Source organism: Pezoporus flaviventris, unplaced genomic scaffold (genome assembly GCF_033815535.1).
Source record: "Pezoporus flaviventris isolate CSIRO_AGI_PZ_B2104156 unplaced genomic scaffold, CSIRO_AGI_Pfla_v1 ptg000002l, whole genome shotgun sequence".
Taxonomy (NCBI): Eukaryota; Metazoa; Chordata; class Aves; order Psittaciformes; family Psittacidae; genus Pezoporus; species Pezoporus flaviventris.
This window is the reverse complement of record NW_026892550.1, coordinates 68418078-68442444: the sequence shown is the minus strand read 5'-3', so window position 1 is coordinate 68442444 and position 24367 is coordinate 68418078. Positions and strand designations below refer to the sequence as shown.

The window sequence follows — 24367 nt, the reverse complement described above, 5'->3', positions numbered from 1 at the left end:
GCCAGTTAGGAGAATATAGGTGTCAGGTATATCCTGAAAATGGTGCCACTGCAGCATTTTCTATTTATTTTTCCCCAGTGCAAATTTCTATCCTTTCCAGTGTTTGATAAAACTATTCAGCCCTGTAAGAAATGATTGAGAAATGATTGAGAAATGTAAGAAATGATGAGCCCTGTAAGAAATGATTGATGGAATTTGCAGCAGTGTCTTCTTGAGCCTACAGGCAGCCTGAAACAGGTTGGAGGAGCAGTGTTCTCTATACCTGCCATGGAAGTTGAGTGCTTATGGTACTATAAAATAATATCTTTAAATTTCTTGTAAAACATGTCAGTTTGGTGTGTGATGTGCAACTCTGTGTGCAGGGAAAAAAAAAAAAAGGCTTTCAGATGCTCCTGTCTTCTCCAGGGTGGCGTCTCTTCTACTTCTTCCATTTTGCCAATGGCATAGTAATCACATACTGTCTAAGTACTGCATTAATTTAAGGTGTTGTAATGAATTGTTACTGAATTATGGGATAACTTGGTCTGGTTTTGTTCCCTCAAAAGAAATTTGAGGAAGACCTTGGAGCACTTTGGGTATTTCGGTTGTTTAGGCTGTGGTGCTACTGCAGAAGAAATAGATTGGCAGCCTGGGTGGAGGCAGGATTTGGGCTTTGATCTGCATCCGTATGGTTGATTGTGAAGCATGCTTGGTTTATTTGCTTGTCAGCTTGAGCAGTGTTAGACACAACAGTAAGAGCTTGAGGTTAGTTCTGTGGTAAGAACAAGCTGTAAAGCCTTAAGTGCTAGGCATAAGGAGCCTAAACTTTCTAGTTTTAATTCAGGCTTCCCTGGGTATGCAGCAGACTTCACAGAAATACCTAAAAGCTCCATTAAGAGACTTGAGTGCACAAATAGTTGGGGATGAGGTGGTCTAAGCCAGGCTGGCCGAGATGCTTCTCCTAGGAACATGAAAGTTTAAGTAGCTCCTTTCCTGCAATTAACAAGCCTACAATTATCAAGAATTTAAGCTGGATATTTAATGGCTTTGATTGTAAAAGATTTGCCAGGGCTGTGTTTGAAACTGAAGTGGACTGCTGAGGCAGCCCAGGAAGTGAAGTGTCAGCAGGATGCCTGAAAATTTGTCTTTCTTCTGGAAACAGCATCTTGCTAACCTAAGAGCAGCCTGCAGAATGCGCATTAATAACCCTCCTTGTCAGCAGATGACTAGATAATATTACAGCTTTGGAGGAAGTGTTATGTTCTTGCTTACAAGCAAGTTGTGACGTCTGTGTGAAGCCAAGCAGTGTGTGGGCTTCTTGTGGCTCGGAGGTGTGGCTTCTGAGCCAGCTTCAGTGGTTGTCCTGACACAGGGAGTCAGTCACTTCAAACTTGTTTCCTGATTTAGTGTTAGGTCAAGCTGCATCTCGCTCTGCTGTAGCTGCACTTACCTATAAAAATAGAAGGGCATAATTTGCTAGAAATGGTGGATGTGGGAGTGAAGGGAGCAAAATGTCCTTGGAGTTGCAAGAATCTTTTGAGAAGCCAGTTGTCCTTGGCAGGCCAGAAACTGGTAGTGACAAATAGCGGAGGTGATGCATCATGTTCCCCATTTTATGACCTTTTTATGCCCAAGGAAAATAGGATCTTCAGTGTGGTATTTCTGAGGGTTTCTTTGTCCCCTTTTGCTTCTGCATTAATGTGATGTTTCAGAACTGAGGGAGGATTCAAATAACTATCTGGGAAAGAAAGGCAGCAGGTGCTGCACGCAAGCTTGGAGCATTTCAGTCTTGAGAGAAAAAGCACACAGATACAGCTAATTCTGTTATGGAATGTAGGTGAAAATTAAGTGCCACACTTAATCAAGACATCTCTTTAAAGTTAACTTTTTCATTGAATGCTCAAGGAGTTGAGGAAATAGACCTGGAACAAAAAGACTTTGAAATCTGTCACATGTAACAGATTTGCATAATAGGAAAAAAAAAAAGAAGAAAGGCATTATTTATTTTGGTTTTAAGATACCTTAAGCTCAGCACTGGGAATCCTACTGTAGGACAGCAGGAATAAGATGCTGCTGTGGGCAGGGTTTCGGGAGGAAGCAGGACTACTCAGTAAAATAACCATTTGAAAGGTTAGTTAACTGATGGTGCTAAGTTGTTAATAAATGACGATGGATTTTGGTTAAATAATAGAGTTTATGAACTAGTAAGGTGGTTGAAATAATATTTGCAGCAACATTTACAAGTAGACCTCCCAGGAGCAAATGTTTCCTGTAAGGGTTTTGTCTTAGAGAAGCTGTATTAGGTTGTTGAGTTTTTGTTTGTATCAAGGTACAGCAGTGCATGCTGTTAACCAGCTTCACATATGGTGAACTGCGTAAATGCATGGAATTCTTGTAAGTTATTGCCAAAATTGCTGGTATTTCCATAGCACGTGATGATAAATGCAGTCTGCGTTTATCCTAATTGCTTTTCCTTTTGGATGCCTGCCTGCCTTTTGTGTGAAACCATTTCCTGCTGTCTTAGCATTGCCATGCTGAATTTGAGACGTAGTGATCAGAGAAGTAGTGTAGGCAGATATGAAATGACTTATTTAAAATGGTTGATGGGAGCAAATCATTGTGTATTCTGTTGTTACAGCTTTTGCCAGGTCATGGGAAGAAACCAGTGATTCTGGAAAGGGGGTAGCAGGGATTAAGTGGTAAGTGTTCCCCGTATCTGGGTAGAGCTTTCTTCATCAGCTTGGGGAGCTGCACATGCCCAGTAGTAGTTTGTATGATGAACTTGCAGACTTTTCATGGGGCAGCTTCACCAGACCAGTTACAGCGGTGAAGTTTTTCATTCTTGATCATTGTATGAAAAAGGTAGTGTTGCAGAAGAGAGGCTGATGTATGTTAAGTTTTGAAACATGGTGAAAGGAGGACTTAAGTTTTAGGAACTAGGGGTTCTGTGTAAGCAGCAAGGAAGGATCTCTTTCTTATTTCTGATAAATGAATGTCTTGAGAGCCTTGGAGTGGGGGTAAGTCTGTATTAACCTTCAGTTTACTTTTTATGAAAGTATTAGGAGCTGGTTTCCCCATTGTCTAGTTAGCAAGGTAGGAAGTGCTGTGCTTTTGCTTAGCATGTGCTGGTTTTCTTCTGCCTACACTGATACATGTGGAAAGATAACAATACCAGTTTCTCTAGCTCTTCAGTTGCTGTATTACCTTGTGTCAGTCCTGTCTGTGCAATCATACACTAAGGCAGTTGTCAGATGTTTAGATTTGTATTAGATACATACTGGCATGGTGGCTGTGAACTGGATATGTTCCTAAAGATAAAAATTTGTATCTCTTAAGTTATTAGTTGAAAGATCTGGAGGTTTTTTTTGCTTGGTGGAGTTTCTTTTTTGTTTGCTTTCTCTTCAGAGCTGGTTTGAGCCTGGCCTGGCAGCAAATACAGGTGGCTGGAGGGGTGAGAAGTGAAGGGAACTCCCTGAGCCATAGAAGCTTCATACTCCCACTGGGAGGCAATTATTTTATTTAAGATTTGGATCTGGTATCTTCGCGTAGGGTGAAATGCAAATGACTGGGTGCATGTTAGCAAGGTCCTTTAACAGAATATATATGGGAGCCATATGTTTCCTCTTCTGACTTTGGGCTCAGTTGTATTTAGTATCTGACTGCATTAGTATTGTTTTGGGGTTTGTGTGAATGTATGTGGCCTGTTGTACTGTATCATTCCAAGATCCCTATTAGTCCAGCCAAGTGCTTCCTTATCAGGTTAGAAAACAGGAAGAAACTCTGGAGGCTGGAAGGGGGAGGATGCTGCTGCAGTCAGGGTAGCACCAGGACCGTGTAAATCTTCAACCAAATGGATTTGTAGAATCTCTTCAATTCCCAAAGATGCACCTGCAAAGATGCTGTTACCTGGCAAAAAGGTGTTGTTACCTGGGCAAAGCTCATTATTCTATCTCCAGTTTCAGTATGTTTTCTTCCTCATTGCTCTTGTTAAGGTCTAAACTGAACTTGATGAGCTGTTGGACAGTTTTGTCAATATGCTTGGCAAATGAGATGTTTGCAATCACCTGTCACGTATTTTTGAAAGAACAATTTTTGTTGTGTTCTTTGTTACACATTGTGTCTCTGCTAGAGCTGTTTGTGTCCAGGATTCTAGAAACGAGATCCTCATTAATTTTCTGTTGATGGCTGTAGTGTGGCGTGGGGGGGGGAATGACATGCAGAATTAAGTTTTAAAGTGCTTCTGTGTGACAGCATAGCTATGCTGGCATTGCCCAAGGAGAAGGTACAACCGTTGTATGTTCAGCATGTGGTTTAAGTATTTAGTGAGCTGGAGAGAGAACATGATGCCTCACTAATAAAAATTTCTGTTTAGTCCTGTAGAGAGATGGTGAAAAATCATCCAAGTCTTTTATAGAAAGAAATGAGAACTGGATAATACTTGCTGTGAAAACTCTGCGGTCTGGGTTTCATAGCTTTCCACTTTCTTCCATTGGAATTTGGAGCTCAGTTTTCCTTTTCTGACTGAAATCTTCTCAGCTCATACACTAAACCACTCAAAAATACTGGCTGATTTGACACTTTTTTTGCAAATATGTAATTTTACACAACGTGTTTCTGTCACGTTAGGGATAATGTACATCCAGGCTCGCTGCCACCATTTAAAATTCAAATGTCTGAGTTTTTTTTCTAAGTCAGTCCATGTTTTCCAAACAAAATTACAGGCAAGAAAATTATTTATATGAAAGTTTTAAAAGTTGTCATCCTTAGTTCTTTACTAACCGGGGGACTGAAAGGTCTGTATGCTACGACAGCAGGGGAAAATGGCAGGGATAGTTCAGGGGAAATGTGGAAATGTATCAGCAACAGCTAAAGCGTTAATGTATTTTTGAGCAACTGTGTTTTCAAAGCCAAGTTCGTAAACAATACCTGATAGTGGAAAAGTTACTTTACGTTGGTAGGTAAGATAATATTCTGGATCAGCTAGGCCTGCAGAAAGTATGCTTTCCTAAATACTAGCAGCTTGGTTTTGAGGGGTTAATAGTAATTACTTATACCTCATTTGGAAAGTCAGAGCTCTGAACAGGCCCGTACCTCCTTACAACACTTTAGTAGGTGTGATGACATTTCATGTCTGAAGGTGGATATTAGAACATGGAATTTTCTGTTAAATAGTATGTTTGATTTACCAGGGTAAGCTTCCTCAGTGTTCAGAGTAAAGAAGGCTTCTGTTTGGCTTGGGTGCTATCCTTGATAAGCAGCTGTCCGAATTCTGGGGAAGGAAGTATTTCTGGTCTCACCTTCCCTGTGATCCAGTTTGCCCAGAGAGGGAAGGGAGCCTGAGCATTCCCACTTGTCTGACTGGCTTAACAGCAGAGTGAGCAGGTGAGAGGACAGGGCAGTGGAGAATCATTTAACTGTTTAAACAAGTCAAAGCATCTGTACTTTTGCATCCCAGTCTGTGTCAAATATCCTTTTCCCACATGAAAATACGGGATTGGGAAAGTGTTTAGTATTAATCCTGTGCTTATGCGTGCCTTGTTTGCTTCTTTCTTTTTCCTTTCCATGAGTTCTCTAAACATCTCCTCTTCTAACACAGTGGTAGTCGCTCTTCCAAAACGTTCAAACCAAAGAAGAATATTCCAGAGGGCTCTCACCAGTACGAGCTGCTAAAGCATGCGGAAGCTACGTTGGGAAGTGGTAATCTCCGGATGGCCGTTATGCTTCCAGAGGGTGAAGACTTAAATGAATGGGTTGCAGTGAACAGTAAGTGGGCTTTTTTTTTTTTTTTTTTAATTAAATGTGTGTGTGTGGGGGAATTGTTGAATATGGGTAGACACTTGTGGGAGGACAACTCTGTACTCCTTTCTAGTAGCGTGTCTTCTTCTATCCTGTGTGCACCACTTGCTGTGATTGGGAGAGGTGAATGTAGTACTGTGTAGAGCTGACAGATGCAGTGTGTCTTTCAGAGACAAAAACTCTTAAATCTCCTTGTGTAAAAAAAATATGTTCCCGTTAACAAAACAGTTCTTCCTCTTGGTGCTTAAACTCTGAGCACTTGATCACAAACAAGTGCTGAAGTAGAAGTTTCACTGCTGTTTTTAGAAAGTAGCCTGTCAGTGCCATCTTAATATGTTTAATCTAGCTCTTCTCCAGCTGGGGTTCTTACCCAATAGTATAGTCAACCCTCTCTGAGCTAAGCATAAACCCTTAATTTAGTTAAGCGCGAAGACCTTGAATGATGCTAAAGACTACGGTCGTGTGTATGGCCTGGCTTTTCTTTTGCCTATAACAAACCCAGAGATCCATCTTTACAGTGTTTCTAATGTTAGTTCCTTCCTTTTTTTTTCTACCAAGTTGTGAGCCTTTGCCCTGGTAAGTGTCTGATGTCATTATTTTTGCTTCCTCTAAAGCTGTTTGTCCTAACCCTGTGCTTCATGCTAGGTCAGGCCAAACAATGAGGCCCAAATTAGTGTTTTCTGATTGCCTGACCATGTTTCCTCCTTCCTCTCCCTGCTGCGTGAATTTGCTGCCTGCCTTCCACTCTTAAAGAGCGGATTAACCCAAGTTCTGTCATGCTCAGTAGCCTATGTGGAGTTCTGGCTGCTAGACTCTGTGCCCTCTCTGGTTATTTCGTTATCTTTCAGGTCTTTGGCTTGGCCTTTTTCTGTGATTGCATAGTATTGATTGTGCATTGCAATGCAGTATAAATTATGCTCAAGAGAAATGTCTTCTAATTGTGGTTCTGTTTCCTCTTGCTCTTTGACATGTTCAGGAAGTGAAACTGTCGTACTGGTTTCAACCTTCAGTTCTGAATGAGCCACACAGTGTGCTGGTATGTGACCTGCCACTGTTTCCAGGGAACGATGAAATTGCTGACACCATTCTTTAGGAGAGTCTATTTGTATGGTATTGCAAAGCTATCTAGAAAAAAAAAAGCCATCCCATTTTTCTGAGTAAGCATTACTAAAGAGGCTTCTGATATTGCTGGCATTCTTCCCGTTTGGTGCTTTCTTCACTCCCCACCTGCCTCTTCTTCTCTGTCTGTGGCAGTGGCATTTTTCCCTTCCCAAATGCTAAATGAGCTGGATGACAGAAAGAGCGGGAGCTGCCTTTGGGTAACAGCTGCATTCTGTAATGAAATGGTCCTTGGTCGTGCCTTCTTGCAGCCGAGTTCTAACGTTGTTGGTGTGGGTTTTTTTTTTTGTTTGCTTTTATTTGTTTACAAGTGGTTAACTGATTACACTCTCCCTTCATTTACAGCATCTCTCTACCACACCTAGTACCAGCTAATGGTAGCAGTGAACCCCCTTCTGTTGATTGAGATATCTAATAAGGAAATGTGGGACTTAATGTCCTTGGGTTTGACCTTTGCAATAGTGAAAGCACAGGAAAGCATGGCTCTGCTCTTCTGCTTCGTGCTCAGCTCTTAGCCTTACTCATGTTTTCTGGCAGTGAGTTGGTGTACAAGTAGATTTTTGAAATAAGTTTAAAAAATATAAAGGTAAAAAGTCCTATAATCAGTTTGGTTTGAATTTAATTTGAAATCTCCTTGATTTGAAAATACCAAAAATTAATTCCGTAATAACATCCTGCTCATACCTTTATAATAGAGCGCCAGGCAGCGTGCACTTTTTCCAATAGAAAAGCACTTGGAAAAAATAGTCTAAGCCCTCAAAACTTCAGAGCAATGGGTAAAAAGAGGAAATGAAAATAGGCAGAGACACTGTACAGCTTTACACATGCTGGAAAGGAGGTTCTTGGTTTTTCTTGGTTGTTGCAAACTGCTGGCTGTTGGTGGTGAATGGGTGGTGTGTCTCCTGGCCTTTTGAGACTTGGCGTATGGGATTTGCAACAATCAGTCATCTTGTGGATGTCTGTGTGGGTTTTGCGAACATGCTTGCCTGAAGCAAACCCTGGTCTGTGGTTTCCACTGGGATCAGGGAATGGAAAATTAATTAACAGTTCTTGCGTACACTTAAGGAACAAGAGCTGTCTATAACCGCTTCTTCCTGTGTTAACTGCCTCCTCCCTCTGCCCAAACAAGCTGTAGGAGTCCTCCTGGGCCTCTGTAACTGCTGTCTACCTTTCCCAATGTTGTTTTGCTGTTTTCTGCCTTAGCTGTGCTGGGGGGAGAAAACCCACCCAAATTTTGTTGCTAGAGATGAGCTGTGCTAGGAGCACGGCGTACCAGTTTTTATTTGCTTCCCTTTTTTAATACCTGGGAAGTTGCATGACACAGTTGTAGCTCGTATCTTGCATCTGCTGTAACTTGCTACCATGATGTTCATGTAATCTTTGAAGTTTAAGGAGCTGCAGTATTTAACACTTGCTTTCCGTCAGCTGTTAGTTCCTTTCACAGTACCTGGTATCTGCTAGTGCTTACATTTGGGATGCCAGTTTCCACCTCACAGCAAACCTGTATGTTTCTGTAACAGAGTTAAGCAAGGAACGCACATTTGGGTAGGCAGGCACAATACTTTTAGCAGCAGAAGCAATGTAGCCTGGACTGGGCACTGGGGCATTAAATCTTTATCTGTGCTATACATGGTTCCTTTCAGGGTAAACCTATGTCAGTTGAATTTGCAAAGCGCTGTGGTTAAACAGGAGTGGAGCTCCACCACACTTGGTTTGCGTTTTCATATGATTGCTGAGTGTCATCCATGCATCAGAAAGGATGCATAAGGACACCAAAGGACACCAGAACTAGTCCCACAAGTCTTGGGTTCCTGTAGGCTTGTATTACATGGGTTCATCCTAAAGCAGAATTTACAATTTCCATTGTCTGAAAGACATTTTGGAAAAACAAACTTATATATTGATGCTGTGGTAACATGCTGTGCTCCCCAAGAGATGCAAGGGCAGAGGACATTAATTGAGGAGAGATAAAGTGCATTTTATAAGTGATTACAATGTCTGCAGTTCTGAAAAGCAGGACCTGCTGTTAGGTTACTGAAGAAGAGCCTTGATTTCAAAGAGTACCAAGTAATCAAGCACCTCTTTAAAGTAGTAAGAACTATGGGAATATTTAGATACAGTAAGTTTTAGTCTTTTGGGAATTCAACTGTAGACCCTTTAAAAACAAAGTTTTGGCTAAGAGAACTGCTTTCTCAAACATGTAACAAAACTGAAGCAATAACCAACCACCCCCCAGAAGACCTCCCATACCTGCAGTGTTTGACCATACCATAACTAAGAGAGGGTGGATTTATATTAGACATGAGGAAGAAGTTCTTCCCTGTGAGGGTGGTGAGGCACTGGCACAGGGCGTCCAGAGAAGCTGTGGCTGCCCCATCCCTGGCAGTGTTCAAGGCCACGTTGGACAGGGCTTGGAGCAACCTGGTCTCATGGAAGGTGTTGCCGCCTGTGGTGCAGGGGTTTGGAACTGGATGAGCTCTAAGGTCCCTTCCACCCCAAACAAGTCTGTGATTCTATGAAATGTTCTTTGAAAAGACAGTGTCTTGAAATGCAAAGCCTGAGGGAAGTCAGTGTCACCTAATGAGTAACAGCTCTCTTTTGCTGGAAACTTTACACTGAAAGTCTCGGTTTTATTCCAGACTAGCCAGTAGAATTTGGGATGGTAATAAACTGCACCAAACTTTCAGAAAAGGAAATAACTCTGCTTTCTCTTTCCCTTCTTTTAAAGGAAGATTTTGCAGCAGTGAACAATTAAATAGTCATTGCTGGAGGGTGGTGTAGGACATTGGTGGTTGCATTCTGCATCTCCTTTATGATACATTTTAAAAAGCGGTAACAGTGAAGTTTTTTCACAGAAAGCATTCCAGGACCCTCTGAGCAATGTGTGCTGTTAAGGTTGCAGAAAGCTGGTGTTGCTGTTACAGTGCAGATTGTTAACTGATGGTTTAAATGCTTTTACAGCTGTTGACTTCTTCAACCAGATCAATATGCTGTACGGAACCATTACAGACTTCTGCACGGAGGAGAGCTGTCCAGTGATGTCTGCTGGCCCAAAGTAAGGTCTTCTTTCATGTGTTATTGAGAAAATGCAAATTTTTAGACGATTTTTGCATTTGAGAACTTGATACTGCCTCAGCCAAGTGCCAGAGATAAAGTAACTTTTGTGGGTGGAAAGGGTGTCCTCTTGGAGTACTGTATACAGTTCTGGTGTCCCCAGTGTAAGAAGGATGTGGAACTGTTGGAGCAAGTCCAGAGGAGGGCCACGAGGATGATCAAGGGGGCTGAAGCACCTCATGTATGAAGACAGGCTGAGAAAGTTTGCCTGGAGAAGAGAAGGCTATGTGGAGACCTCAGAGCAGCCTTCCAGTATCTGAAAGGGGGCCTACAAAGATGCTGGGGACAGACTCTTCATTAGGGACTGTAGTGACAGGACAAGGGGTAATGGGTTAAAACTTAAACAGGAGTTCAAGTTATATGTAGGAAAGAAGTTCTTTATTGTGAGGGTGGTGAGGAAATGGAACAGATTGCCCCATCCCTGGCAGTGTTCAAGGCCAGGTTGGACATGGCTTTGAGCAACCTGGTCTAGTGGAAGGTGTCCCTCCCCATGGCAGGGGTTGGAACTGGATGATCTTAAGGTCCTTTCCAACCTAAACCAGTCTGTGATTCTGTGGTTCCTGTTACCCATGAAGGGATGAGAAATTGGAAGTTTTAAGGGAATTGGGAATGAAAAGGTGGGGTTTTCTTAGGGTAAGGGTTTTTTGTTTATATTTCTTAGTCCTGGAAAGTAAACTCATTATCAAACTATTTTTTTTCCTTTTATTTTTTACTGAAATGTTAATGAGGGCTTTTAAATTTAAGATCTGAAGTTTTTATTGGCAAGCACTCACTTGGGGATTACCAAAATATTTCCTTTAGGTGTTTGAGTAGGTATTGTAGAAATAAATCGGCTACAGATTTTAGTAGTCTGAATAAGAATCCCCTACCCTGTTCCTCAGTGAGGTTTCACTTCTTTAATTCTTGCTTATGCTTTTTTGTACAGACATCCAACATGTCTGTTTTTTCTTGGTCTCCAGCTGCCTCTTTCAGAGGAAAATACCTGCCTTTCTCAGTAAGTGGCAAGGGAGGGCTCTGCTTCCTTTTAAATAAACAAAAGTGAAACCAAGTCCTCTCCTCCACTTCCTCCTGTTAGTGTGTGAAGCCAGGAATTTCTGGTGGAGAGCTGAGGATGGACCAAGGCTGCTGCTGGGAAGGCAAGATGGAGAGGGCAGGAGCTCTTCTAGTTGGAAATAGCTTGAAGGACCAGAAAAGGCCTTGGCACTACAATCCTGAACTAAAAACAGAAGATGCCAGATGCCAAACCAGACCCGCTGCTGCAGCATGGGAAGGGGTGAAGTATGAAAGGGAGAGCAAGTTCACCAGTATACAAAAGAACTTGTGCAGTACCATAGCCTATTGTCTGCTTTGTGCTTCGGCATGCAGAGTGGACTCTTCAATTGTTAGATAAGAGCATGAAAATATTTCTTTGCTTTATTGTTTGCCTGCTGTGAAGTAGTTATTTGGGGGTGGAGGTTAATTATTAAAGGTTTAGCTGTCTGGTTGCCAAGCTAAAGAGTTTCTCTCCAAAGAGGCTGATAACCATTGCCAGAAATGTATAACCTACTCAAGTAGTTATGAAGCAGGGTAGAAAAGAGATGCTTGATGCTTGAAGATGCATTCTGACAAGATTTTTATTAGGTGATCGTGTTCTTTAGTTGGAGTGAGTGTGGCTTGCTTTTGCTTAAAACATTGTTTTCAGGGAAGTACTGCTGGAGAACCTGTCAGCATGAAAACACTGAGATGTATGTTTTTTTTCTTCTGGTTCTTACACCTCTGTCCTGTTCTCTTCTGGCTCAATCTGTGTTAATTGAAAAGGCATTGAGCCTTAGGTACTCATTAGTGCTTCTAGGCTGAAGGTTGCTGTCTGCTCACATCCATGGCTCCGTTTTCACCTCTTTCAGAGAAAGGGTATGAGTTAGCTGAAACAGCTTAAATGGGGTTGTTTGAATCAGGTTAGGTGGCCATAGCATGAGTAGCTGGGGAGAACAAAAACAGCAAGCATTCTGTGGCTTTAAAGTCTGATTTTTGTGTTCCATTGGAGAAATATTTATGGCTGATGTCTTGAGAAAGGGTTGTAAGGTGTTGGTGCATTCAGAGGTAACTGTTCAAAGTTATGGCTCAATCACAGTTTTCAAGGTACAACTGACAAACTCGTAGCAGTCTATGGAGAAGTTAAACCAGATGTTTGAAGTGAGAGGGTAGCAGAGTGGAAGTGTAATGTTCCTGTATCCATTGCCAGGTGCTGGTGTTTTGCCTTCGAAACCCCTTGAAGAGGGACTTGACTGTTGTAAGGAGTGCTCACTTAACTTTTATCTTCGAAACCCCTTTAAGAGGGGTTTGCCTTCGAAACCCCTTTAAGAGGGACTTGACTGTTGTAAGGAGTGCTCACTTAGCTTTTATCAGGGGGCAGGACATTGAGTTAGTTCAGGATTGACATAAAGATCAAGAACATCTCTCCCTCTCCTGCTGTACAGCGCCTTGTCTAACAGTTTGAATAAAGTAATGGTTTAATTTGTCCCAAAACATGATTATTCAGGGTAATGGTCCATTCTTTTCACTTCAGTAAAGAACAACCATTTCTTACCCAATCAAACCTAGTTGGTTTTTGGAACCTTTTTGGTTTGTGCTATTCTTATGTCAGTTGCAGGATCACCATCGGTGCAGCAGGCATGATGATAAGTTAAGAACATGCATAGAAGTATTTTGCTTATTAACCAGCATAGGGTGATGGTGATTTTCTTTATTTTCCTTCTTAGTTACAAGTGTTCAGTGAGAGCCCAAAGGAGGGACGTGGCTACTGCATTTTGCAAAGCTGGATGTCAAAACTGGGGCTGTGTGGTGGAGGTGCTGGTCCTGTGCTGGTTTATACATAGGGATATTTTCTAGTTTGAGAAGCACAGTTGGGTTTTCTATTTATAGATGGCAAATAACTTGTTAGCATGAGAGAATTCCACCAGTCACTGTGAATTCTTAGCTTTTCCCTTGCACTTGCTGGAGTGAACTGTGTATTTTTTTCTCTATCCTCGACACAGTGTTTTCATTGTCCTTAAGAACCTCTTACTGAGCTGTTAGAGGTTTCTAAAAATGTATTTTCTGTAGGGAAGCTGCCTATCACGATAAAGTTTATTAGTTTCTATCACCAGAACTGTAGTCGTCTTACCACAAGCTTGAGCTAGAAACGTGATTTTTACCCGTCATTTCCTGTAGCAGTTCAGATGGTTCTAACCCGGGGGGAATATTTCTCTTTGTGGGTGTCGTGGTTTAAACCCAGTCAGGTAACTCGTTCGCTCACTTCCCCCCCTTTCTTGCCCTCCCCCTGCTCTCGGAGGGATGGAGAGGAGAATTGAAAAGAATGCAACTCCCACGGGTTGAGATAAGAACAGTTTAGTAACTAAGGTATAACACAAATCGCTACTGCTACCACCAATGATAATAATGATAAAGGAAATAACAAGGGAAGAGAATATAACACCTCAGCACCAGCTGGCCAATAACTCGGCCCCCAAGCCCGACCAAGCTCCGACCGATACCTCCTCCAACCCTGCAGTCTCCCAGCCCTTCCGGCTAACTCCCAGTTACATCCTGGGCATGACGTGCTGTGGTATGGAATACCTCTTTGGTCAGTTTGGGTCAGGTGTCCTGTCTCTGCTTCCTCCTGGCTTCCCCTCCTCCCTGGCAGAGCATGAGGCTCACAAAGTCCTTGGCCAAACCAAAACATCATTGTTATCAGCTCTGTTCCCGAGCTGAAAGTCAAAACACTGCACTGCACCAGCTACCAAGAAGGAGAAAAAATGACTGCTTGACTGCTACTGCTGAACCCAGGGTGTGTTTTTGTTTTTTTTTTTACTTTAGAGCTTCTCAAAGGGTCCTTCCCTGGCATTTCTTCCTCTAAAATATACACAGTTAAGCCATAGTATTGGGGGGTGGGGAGAGAAGGAGGCTTCTTAGGGATATATGTTATTTGGATGAGATTTTTAGTGTCCAATTTCATTTGTTGTCTTTGTCTCCAGGCCGAAACTGGCACCTCAGCTGAGTGTTGATACCTGTCCTATGTTAATACCACTTAAACCTCAGTGGTAGGTAGTGCTGGGTAGTGAGAAATACTCATTTTTCAGAAATCCAGACATGTTGTGGTCTGCTTAGTGTCTATGGAAATTCTGCATGTGTTTGAGATGCAATGTGAAAACGTTTCCAGAGCTTCGTGATTTGTTGGTGTTAGAAAAATGGGAACTTTTTATACCATTGTGAGTAGTGTGCTCGTGATCACTTGTAAAATTGTTTATTGTGACAATGTTCTCCCAGGTACTGTTCTGACAAAACTGAATTTATTAAACAAAACCAAGAGCCAGATTTATCAGATAGGGTGAGGCTTTGCATAAAATGAGGTGTGTGATCTTTAAAATAGAACACCTTCTGCACTGTCCACACAGTATTAACTGGAAATAGCAAGGGAAGGTGGTTGCAGCCCAGACATTGTGGTGTGCTACTGCTGTCCTAAGAAATAACAATCAAATAGAGCATGAGATGTGAACATTACTAGCTCTGTGGATGGAAAAGGGTAAAGAGAGCACATGTTTGACTGTTCCAGAGTCATGTCAGTGGTGTGTAAAGGGGTGATATCAGCTTATCTGCAGATGGAAGAGTTAATTTACAAGTCAGTTACTGGCCTGCAACCATCAAGTGGGCCAGTGGTGTAACTTGAAACTGAGATTCCAGTTACTGAGATTCTTCTGAAGCTTGGTTCGCTGCAAGAAGAATCTGCAAAAGATCTTCAGATATGAACCTTTCCTAAGGAGGGCTGGTTAGACTAGAAGCTTTTTTCTAACTGTTAGCTGAAAGGCATTTTATACCAGCTTCCAGTTGTGCAAGAGTACTCCTAGATATTAACCTACCTCTGAATCTCTTCCCTGTCTCTAATACAAACATAATTTGAGATCTCTGCAAGAACTGATGTAGCTTGGACTTTAGTTATGAAAAAAATCTGTAAGAATATTTTGAAATATAAAGAAATTAGGTAAATTTTAGGAGTGTATTATGGTTGGGCATTGCCACTCACTTTGCAGTTCCTCTCTGCCAGGGGAGGTAAAGAGCTCAGTGCTAGGGAGCGGGTGAAGTTTCACATTAGAAATCAGTCAGGTGCCTTGACCAATCTGAGCCCTGGAGAGTGAGAATCTCATGTAACTAGTGGATGTTTCACTTCAACAGGCTGTAATGTTTTTTTCTTAGAGTCATAGAATCAAGTAGGTTGGAAAAGACCTTGAAGATCATCAGATCCGACCGTTCCCTCAGGACTGCCAAGACCACCACTAAACCATGTCACTGAGGGCGTCATCTACACAGGTGTTGAACACTTGCAGGGACGGTGATTCCACCACTTCCCTGGGCAGCCTGTTCTGATACCTGATTTATCCTCTCTGTGAAGAAATTTTTCCTATTATTCAGTCTAAACTTCCCTTGGTGCAGCTTGAGGCTGTTACCTATAGCTTGCTACCTGGGAGAAGAGACTGACCCCCAAACTACAACCTCCTTTGAGGTGGTAAGGTCCACCCTGAGCTTCCTCTTCTCTAGACCCTCAGAGGAGGGGAAGCGTTAAAAAAGACTAAGTAGCTATTGGCCATTCAGGACTTGGAAACCTACTCATACAGCACCTTTTGGCATACAGGAATGCAAGTTTGACCTCAGGCTGTCATGTGCATATTGGCAGGAGATTTGCACCCAAGGTGAATGAATTGTGCTGTAAAGGACAAAGTTTTTGAAGGCCTTCACAGACTGCGAAGAGGACCTGGCTAAGGCAGGATTACAGTGGGGAAGGTGGGGCACAGAGCAGCTGCAGATGACTCGGAGCACCTGGACTGTAGTTTCAAGGAAGGGCTGTGGGAGGGTGCTGGGTAATGAGGACCAGGGAGGGCAGCCTTCCAGGCTTCATGTGCATGATTCACATGTGTTAAGAAATACCTTCTTGTTGTTGACCCAACCCAGATATGAGTACCACTGGGCAGATGGGACCAACATAAAGAAACCAATTAAGTGCTCTGCACCAAAGTACATTGATTACCTGATGACTTGGGTCCAGGATCAGCTGGATGATGAAACGCTATTTCCTTCTAAAATAGGTAAGGTAAATAAGTAAAATTGAACAATGTGTTTGGATTACAGTTGTACAGGATTATTCAAGTCTTAGAGCATTGAAAGATCTTCTGAATGACTGACAAATAGAGCAAGTTTAAAAATTTACATTACATATTATGAAAGCACTTGTATCACTAAAGGTAAAATTGATGTTGTAGTACATGAACTCTGAACCATGTGTTAATACTTGCATACATAACATGTGATTAACTATCTGTAACAGTTCTCAATGTGGGAAGTACTGTTTCCATTTAATAACCCTGTTAATCAAATCTGTTGATTTTACATTTTGAACGGTAGGTTTTTACCTTAGAAATAACTACATAAGCAGTAATTGGTACAAACTGGCAGCTTTCTGATGCAGGGAAGATGTTTGGTCCTCAGGAAGAACTTCTCCTAGGCTTTACCTCCAAAGAAGCTGAATGGCTTCTTTGATCTTAACAATATATTTTCAAGTGAAAATGAAAGATGTACATTTTTGAGGGGTTTCTTTCAGAAAAGCAGGAGGGAAATAATGATCTGCCACCAGTTTGGAAACAGTAACAAGAATGAAACCCTGCTTCTAGAGGCGTGAAGGACTGTTCTAAAGCTCCTAACTGGCAGGTTTCCAGTCCACCATTACTCTTAGGCTTATGATCATTGTGAAAAAAGGAACAGAGATCTCTTAATTGCTTTTATTTTGTGGAGAGTTTCTGAAGCATTTGACACACTGTCAGTAAGCCTCTTCAGAAAAACGGGGTCACCTGTCATGATCAAGGGGCAATTGTTTTTACCTGTAGTTAAGCAGATAAGCAGAGAAGGCTTTAAGAAGATGCCTTTCTGCACGGTCACAATTCAGAAAGAGACTTAAAGGCCAGCAGTGGGTAACCAACTAAGTATGAACTTCCCAAGTGATGCAGCAGCGGGTGAAGGAAGTGTAATGTCCATGTAAGCAGAGTAAGCTTAAATAGGAGTATGAAAATTTTACTGCTAGGGTTTTAAAGTGTTGGTAGGATAATGATTGGCATAGAGCACCAGCTTGGACCTCTGGCCTTCAGACAGGACTTCAGCAGTTGGAAAGACTGCAGAAGAACTGAGCTGACTGGGGAAACTGTTCCCTGATGAGAAGCTAGACAGGTTTAATCTTTTTAGATGGTTGCTACATACCGTTTTTAGCATGTGGATGTGTCAACTAAAGAGATCATTGCTCCCAGGAGCTGGTTGCTGTTTCCTAACCAATTTTAATAAAACTTGTGCACTGACAAAGATCTGCTGTTAGGTCCTTTCATAGAGATGACTGAAAAAAGCATGTTTCAGAGTACTTAGGCAGTTACGAAAGCATTCAGTAGCCTCTGGCTAAGGGATGGTGGTTAGCAGGGTGGAAACAGGACTCTTTTGCTGGGCACAAGACAGGTGGAAGAGAACCTATTTCTGATTCCAATTCAGCCAAGAGAAGCGTTAAAACTCAGTGGCTGATACCAAAGGTGATTTCAGTTACCAGCTCGAAGATATCTGGTGTCCCTTGGAGTGGTATCCTGGACACATGCACAGGGCCACTGATGAGGCTGAGAGCCTGCAGGAGGCTTCCCTTTTTCAGCACTGGCACTCAGAGGCCAGGTAGATACTTGGAGAGCACCTACAAGCACATTAGATACCTTTGTTCTGGTATCTGAATCCTGCCAGAATGGGAGGAAGATCCTCTCTCAGAGGAGGCTCTTCAGGGAACTCAACTGAGGCATAACAAGGTTTAGTAGCTGGAAGCTGAAGCGAGAAGGCTTCAGTGTAGAAACATAGTCAGATTTGTCTTGGTAAAAGTTCAGGAGCTACTGGTCTGCTGAAGGGAGGGAAACCTCCCCTGTGGTCTTTCAGTGAGCTTGTGGCTGTGCTTCAGCCCAAGTACATGGTGTAATTTCCAAATTAATTGCTGAGTGAAACGGAACAGCCCTTCTTGTGCAAGACATGCGGTTGGGTTAGAGTGGCTTTCAAAAGACATGACCATGGTATGGGAGTTGAAAAATAAGCCATCTGTTTTCTTACTTCTAGGTGTACCATTCCCAAAGAATTTCATGTCAGTGGCAAAGACAATTTTAAAGCGGCTCTTCAGAGTTTATGCTCACATTTATCACCAGCACTTTGATCCAGTGATCCAACTACAAGAAGAGGCACACCTCAACACTTCTTTCAAGCACTTTATATTTTTTGTTCAGGTACGTGTGGCAGGAGCATTATGGTTACAGGAATATTGTGGAAGAAGTGAAGTTCCAAAGTAATGCCCCTTCAGTTTTGTAACAGCTGGTATGTTCATAGGAGACTTGATACCTCCAGGACCCTAAGCTAGTATCTTATCCCATGTTTATGTATATTTACTGGTAGAAGCTTTCAAGGAGCGTAAAAGTTCTGTTTCCTATAAAATTGAATACTGAAAAGTGTTCCCTATCAAATGATACAATAGAACAGGAATTCGTAACAAAAGAAAGAGGGAGGATGGCATCAGAAGCCAGACTGAAAAGCTACAAAGCTTCAAAGCTACATTTTTCTCTCTCTTTTTTCCCCTCTCCCCTTTCCCCCTCTCCCTTTAAAAGAAAAAGAGCATCTTCTTAAATTTCCTTCCTTTAAGTGGAAAAAAAGCACTTCAGGCAGTTGAGCACTGCTATTCAGGTAATGGCAGGCAGGCAGAAAATACTGTAGTGGCGAAGCCTGGGCTCTAAAAGCCTCCTATCAAATAATTTCTGTCTGAATAAAACTTCTCACCAGAGCTGTACATATAAAACCCTGTCTTTCTCCTCATGCTTGTTGCAGGAATTCAACCTTATTGATAGAAGAGAACTTGCACCTCTTCAAGAACTGATTGAAAAACTCACCTCTAAGGACAGATAAAAGGAAAAGGATTTCTTGAACTCACTTGTTTCTTTAAGCAACCGTGTGGTATTTGGTTTTTGTTCATTTGTTTTTTAAAAAAAAAAACAAAACAACCCCCTGAGCTGTTACTTCAAACAGCCAAATCCACTTTCTGTGCTTTTATTCGGGAAATATTTTCTCTGTTAGTGACACGTGGTAAATAGCTTTTTTTAAAAAATCTTATTTTTCATCGTTATTATTCATTGTGGAATTTTAGCAGGTGCTGAGTGTTTGTAAAGGAAATGTGCTTGGTTAGGGGATTGACTCTGCTGGTGGATGGGTTCTGTATTGTGTCAGTGGTAGCCCATTCTTATGAAGTCCCTGAAAGACTTGCTTACATTCTCTAAGTGCCTTGGCAGACTCACTTCTGAGGTGCAAAGCACATACAATACTGAACATTGCTGGAAACAGAAAATACAAACTAACACCCAGGACACTTACTTGTTTTAGGAAAAAAATATATATGCTTACACTAAAAAAAAGCCATAACTTGCTGAAATCAGTGATCTCCAGCTTTTAATACAAATACCTGTCTTATTTTTGTAGAGATTAATATAAAATTTTTCAAAAGTAGATATTTCTTATAAAGAAGAGCAATGGTGGAGTTCTCGTTGCTAAAGCAGAGTGATGAAGGTGTGTCAAAATGACAACTTGTGCTTAGCAAGTAGTTACATGTCTGTTGCCATTGCTTTGGGCTTTTCATAGTTGCTTTTATTTTTTTAACAGGGAAGCATCCACTGGGGTCTGTCACTTTGGTGAAGTTTCCTCGCATTTGCCAAAGGAACAGTTAGTTTGCACAAATATGGTTAGGAAAAATAGTTAATATTAAACAAAAAGTGCACTGGGGTAATAGTAAGAAAGATACAGCTTGAAAAATTAGTGAAATAATGTTTTTAAGTTAAGAATAAAAAGCTTGGTTAAGATAAAAACCTGTAAGTTAAGAATATAAAGCTCCATGGAGGAGCTCTGGTGGCCAGTGTTTTCTGTGGTAGGAGATGTGTCTTGGAGGAAATACAATTCCGTGGACCACTTTGGATTTACATTGGCATAATGGTGTTCTCCTCCACTTAAAATTGCAGCCTGTCTCCAAGGAAGAACAGCAGTTGGGAAAAGTAATAGGAATGTACTGGTGAATTGTCAGTGCTTTGTCATTTAGTAAGTGCATCTTCTGGTTCTGAGAAAACCAAATCAAAATGTGGCCTTCCCCCACTTGGTTCATGTCTTTGCCTCTCCAGCCTTACGTTTTCTCAAACCAGATACGGGAACGGCCTGGGAGAAGTTGACTTCCGGAATGATCCGCAGTCAGTGACTTGGGGATTTCTGCTGGAGGTCTGTCATCAGTCAGGTTTCCCATTGCCGAAGCCTGTATGAGTAGCTCTTGTTCATTTATGTATCGTCTAAGCCATTGTGTTTTGGATTCAAAGAAATCTGTGCTAGGTTCTTCAGTGTGCTCTCCAGTAGTACCGGTGGTTGCCAGAGTACGTGAGGTTGTGGTTAATGGTGCCAGGCTTTTGCTAGATTGTGACTACACATAACACGAGTTTTAGACTTCAGTTACAAAGACCTTAACTGACTGGCATATGATCGACTGACCTTGAACCTCTAAACTTTACAGGTGAAGCCACAGTTAGTATGCAAGAGAAGCTGAGCTTACCTTTTGTACACCTTTGTTTGACTGAAAATGCTGAATAAAGGGAAAAATACTGTTCAGCAGCCTGCAAAATATGCAGGTGGCCATGAGTACAGCCCTCTGACAAACATCTAAGCACATAATAAACATGTAGTCATTTGGGAGACTAGAATCACTACTTGTGTGTTAACACGATATATTTCAGAAGGGTATTTTAAGAACTATGGTATCTTCAACAGTTAAATTCCTGGTCTCCTTAAGCTGCTTCCTGGAGAAGCAATTTAATGGTTTGTTACCTCTTCTGTCTCTCTTTTCTTTCCTCCCTGGACAGACATGAGAACAATTGAGAATAGCGAGTACTGAGCTAGAAACTGGCATTCTGTGCTTGTTTCACTGCATTCAGGTTTGGCTACACTAATACTAGACAGCGAGGCTGCTTGCAAACCACCTGCAGTTCAGCATTTGTCATGAAGACAGCCCTTGGTTTAATTCAGAACGACTCATTCAAGGAGACGTATTGCGTTTGGCTCCTTGGCAGATCAATGTCATTGCCCATTATAATCTCCTCAAAGGACAAGTGAAATGTTCAGTTGTCCTTATGTTTAATTTTTTGATATCATACAGCATTACCAAGTTTTCTTAATATGCAGATGTCAAAGGAAGGAGCTTTTATATGGTGGTTTCCTTGAGTTTTGGGATTGGACTGGAGTTACCACAGTCCACACTGAGTTAAGCTGGTGGTGCAAAAACAGCTTTCCCTCAAGTATTCTAACAAACTGCTAATTTAAAAAAGGCTGAGTAAGGTCTTATCCTTTCTCAGCCAGTGAGGATCTTGTCTCTCCAGTGTGCAGGACTCCGGTCATGCAGGAAGCTGAATTTAAGAGTGTGCTTCTGTCTGAGGAGTGACTAATGACTGAAATTCCCTGCTACAGAGGCATGAAGAGTGCTGCAGATGCAGTTTGATATTAAAAAGTCCTGTAAATTTACCTATGAAAACTGCTTTGCTGAGTTGAGTCAGTGCTGCTGGACAGGCTGTATGTGCATGTTCCCTGTGCTGGTGGCACTTGAGGGGAGCCTTCTGACCCATGCCTAGAGCTCAAGTTATCACAGCAAGACACAGGAGAATGGCGGAAGCCTGCTCCAAGGTGCTAAATAGGAGATAACCTCCATTAGATTTGAAGCTGTCAAGTTGTCTCATTGGTTTGGTGTCATGTACCAGCAAGAAACTTGAAAGAAAAATATTTAGAAGTGTTAGGATTTGCTTGGAGTGATACCAATGCAGTAGCTCTCATTTTTGGCATACTTAAGCTCTGGAAAGTGTTTTTTCTCTTTTAAATAGCCAGCTCTAGAAATTTAGAGGCATCTGGTGCAGTTCAGCCAGTCAGAATTAGAATTTCTTATGCAAAAAATGAGTCTCATGTTTATAGTGTGTTCTTTGGATTTAGAATCTGGCAGTAGAAAACCCTGTTACAGACTAGTGCCTAGGACTGTAATAAAAGCTTGGAGATCATGATTTGCCTGACAGCTGTATGAACACATTGTTTAATTATACAACAACACTTGAAAATAACAATATTGAAGACATGTATGCAGCATTTGGGATTTAGTATCCCTGTGCTGTTTATGTTTGCAGCTTTTTGCTTCAGAAAGGTGTGGGACCAGAAGCTGATGCATGTTTACACTCTTGAAGCAAGGGCACATAGAAATGGTACACAAAAGTTGCCATGATGTACAGATGGAGTCTGGGTGAAGTGAATGTGTTGATAAAATAGTGCATTTATTGGGGGGAAAGGAGAGAGCACCCTCTCACTCCCAAATAAACCCCAGAGAAACGAATCCTGAACAAACCCTGCGCTGCTCCAGGCCACGTTAAAGCGGACTGTGGTGTCGTCAAACTAAAACTGAGCTTTGCTGTCACTGGGAGTGGAAGGTGCTGGTGGGGTTGAGCGAGGCTGGGCTGCTAGTGTTGCCTGAGGCCTTCCTGTGTAAGCGGGTCCATAAATCCTATGGTTTGTGGTGGTTTCTGGCCACCGGCATCTTGGAGCACATCAGTGACTTTAGTGGTAACTTCAGGAGGTTCATCTACCTCGAGATGGGATGGGGAAGGTGCTGCCAAGCGGGTCAAGTTGAGCCACCACTGCCAGTGGTGGCACTGCTGAGGTGGTGTGGATACATCATGTTCTAGTCTTTCAAACTCAAGGCAGGGATTCAAGTTAATCATGCACATAGAAAATAAACCCGCCATTGCAGGTAGCTGAATGCTAGAGGAAGGGAGAAAACAGGTTTCCATGGGCAGGTGGCCCATCTGCAAGTATCAAGTTTCCTTTATTGCTTACTATGCAATGTAGAGCTTTGGACTTTTGCTTTTACTTTAAGATAGAGAGGAGCACGCTCCTTACTCAGTATTTAGGAACTGAATACTCTCCCAGTCTCCCTGACATGCATGTTAACAGGTAAGGATATTTATTTGCTGCTATGGACTTTACTTACCTTCCAAATTTATCACCTTCCCTTTATCTGGAACCACCAGACACAGTTTCACTCTATAAACACATCCCTTTTGGATAGTTTGGCCTTATCTCACTGCCCTCTCACCCCTCCTACCTGCTGGAGTGCTCTGTTACTGTATATAAACCACCCCCTTTCCATTGAGCTATTAAAAAGCTGTGGCTCGAACACAGGCTCCTTGCTTTCCTTTCACTAAAAGATTCCCTGTTATGACAGGTCCAGTTTCCTTCACTGTTGATACCAGTTGTTTTTTTCCAAGCTGCACTATTAAAACCACTAGCAGTTTTATGGATGCCTCATTATGCCCTGGACATCTTCTCTTCTAGGATGAGACTAATACTGGTTATTTTAAGTGTAAAATCTTTTGATTTTCCTGTTTTCCAGCTCCTTAAAGTGTTCATAGAGTATTGTATTTTTAGGGGAAATTAATTTTTATAGCCACTAAACTATACTCATTATTTTTGTACATTTGCAACTTAGAACATTTTCCAGAGATGTGTTGTTGAGGAAACATTTATTTCCAAGGCTTGTGGTACTACTTGGCTACCCTGTGGTGGTGTTACTTATGTACCTAGAGGCACATGCCTTGATGTGCCATGCACGAGAGAGGAAGAAGGCAATAAATTGAATGAAGTTTCAATAAAAGGCCATTTTTGAAGGCAGAAAAGAAATTGGAGATGATGAAAGCAACACTAACCTTTTCTCCTCCTTTAGAATCCTGAACATAGTTGGGATAAAATGTGTTGTAAATTATAGAGTGCAAGATGAGAACCCTTACTGTGAGCTAACTGTGCCAATACCGCTTCCGCTGGTAGTCACTGATCAATATTTTAGTTTTAAATAAGAACAGCTTTTAATTACAAAGGAAAAAAGTTGAATGTCTGAAAATCTGCACCATGTTTATTTGAGAGTTGTAAATATTGTATACAGATTGTTGTATGTGATGGGACAGAATATTTAAATTCTAGCTTTTTTTCAATGACAAGCTCAAGGCTGTTTATAAGAGAAAATAAATAGCTATGTTTGACCATGATTGTCTTGATTTCCTTCTTGAGCCTGTTTCTAAATTATCTTCTCCTTGTAGATAGCTGTTTTTTTTTTCCTATATGTTGTCCACATATGAACATTATTACACCTACAAATCAGATATTTGTAATTGCATTGTTGGAATCTGTGAATATTTGTATTGCAGGCAGACACCATAGCAATAAACCAACCGGAGACAGTGCCGTG

The 24367-nt window shown here is 41.7% G+C and overlaps 1 protein-coding gene across 3 annotated transcripts in view; it reads left to right on the top strand.

Annotated features, from left to right (window-relative positions):
• The window catches only part of MOB1B (MOB kinase activator 1B), a 41491-nt gene extending 17324 nt beyond the window's left edge, over nucleotides 1–24167 (top strand). For all 3 annotated transcript variants that reach the window (XM_061442586.1, XM_061442596.1, XM_061442605.1), the window contains exons 2-6: nucleotides 5576–5742; nucleotides 9856–9949; nucleotides 15970–16103; nucleotides 18142–18305; nucleotides 18898–24167. In XM_061442586.1, coding sequence (XP_061298570.1) covers nucleotides 5576–5742; nucleotides 9856–9949; nucleotides 15970–16103; nucleotides 18142–18305; nucleotides 18898–18975 — 637 coding nt within the window. In that variant the 3' untranslated portion in view covers nucleotides 18976–24167. The remainder of the gene's footprint in view (nucleotides 1–5575; nucleotides 5743–9855; nucleotides 9950–15969; nucleotides 16104–18141; nucleotides 18306–18897) is intronic.
• Nucleotides 24168–24367: the final 200 nt, after the last annotated feature.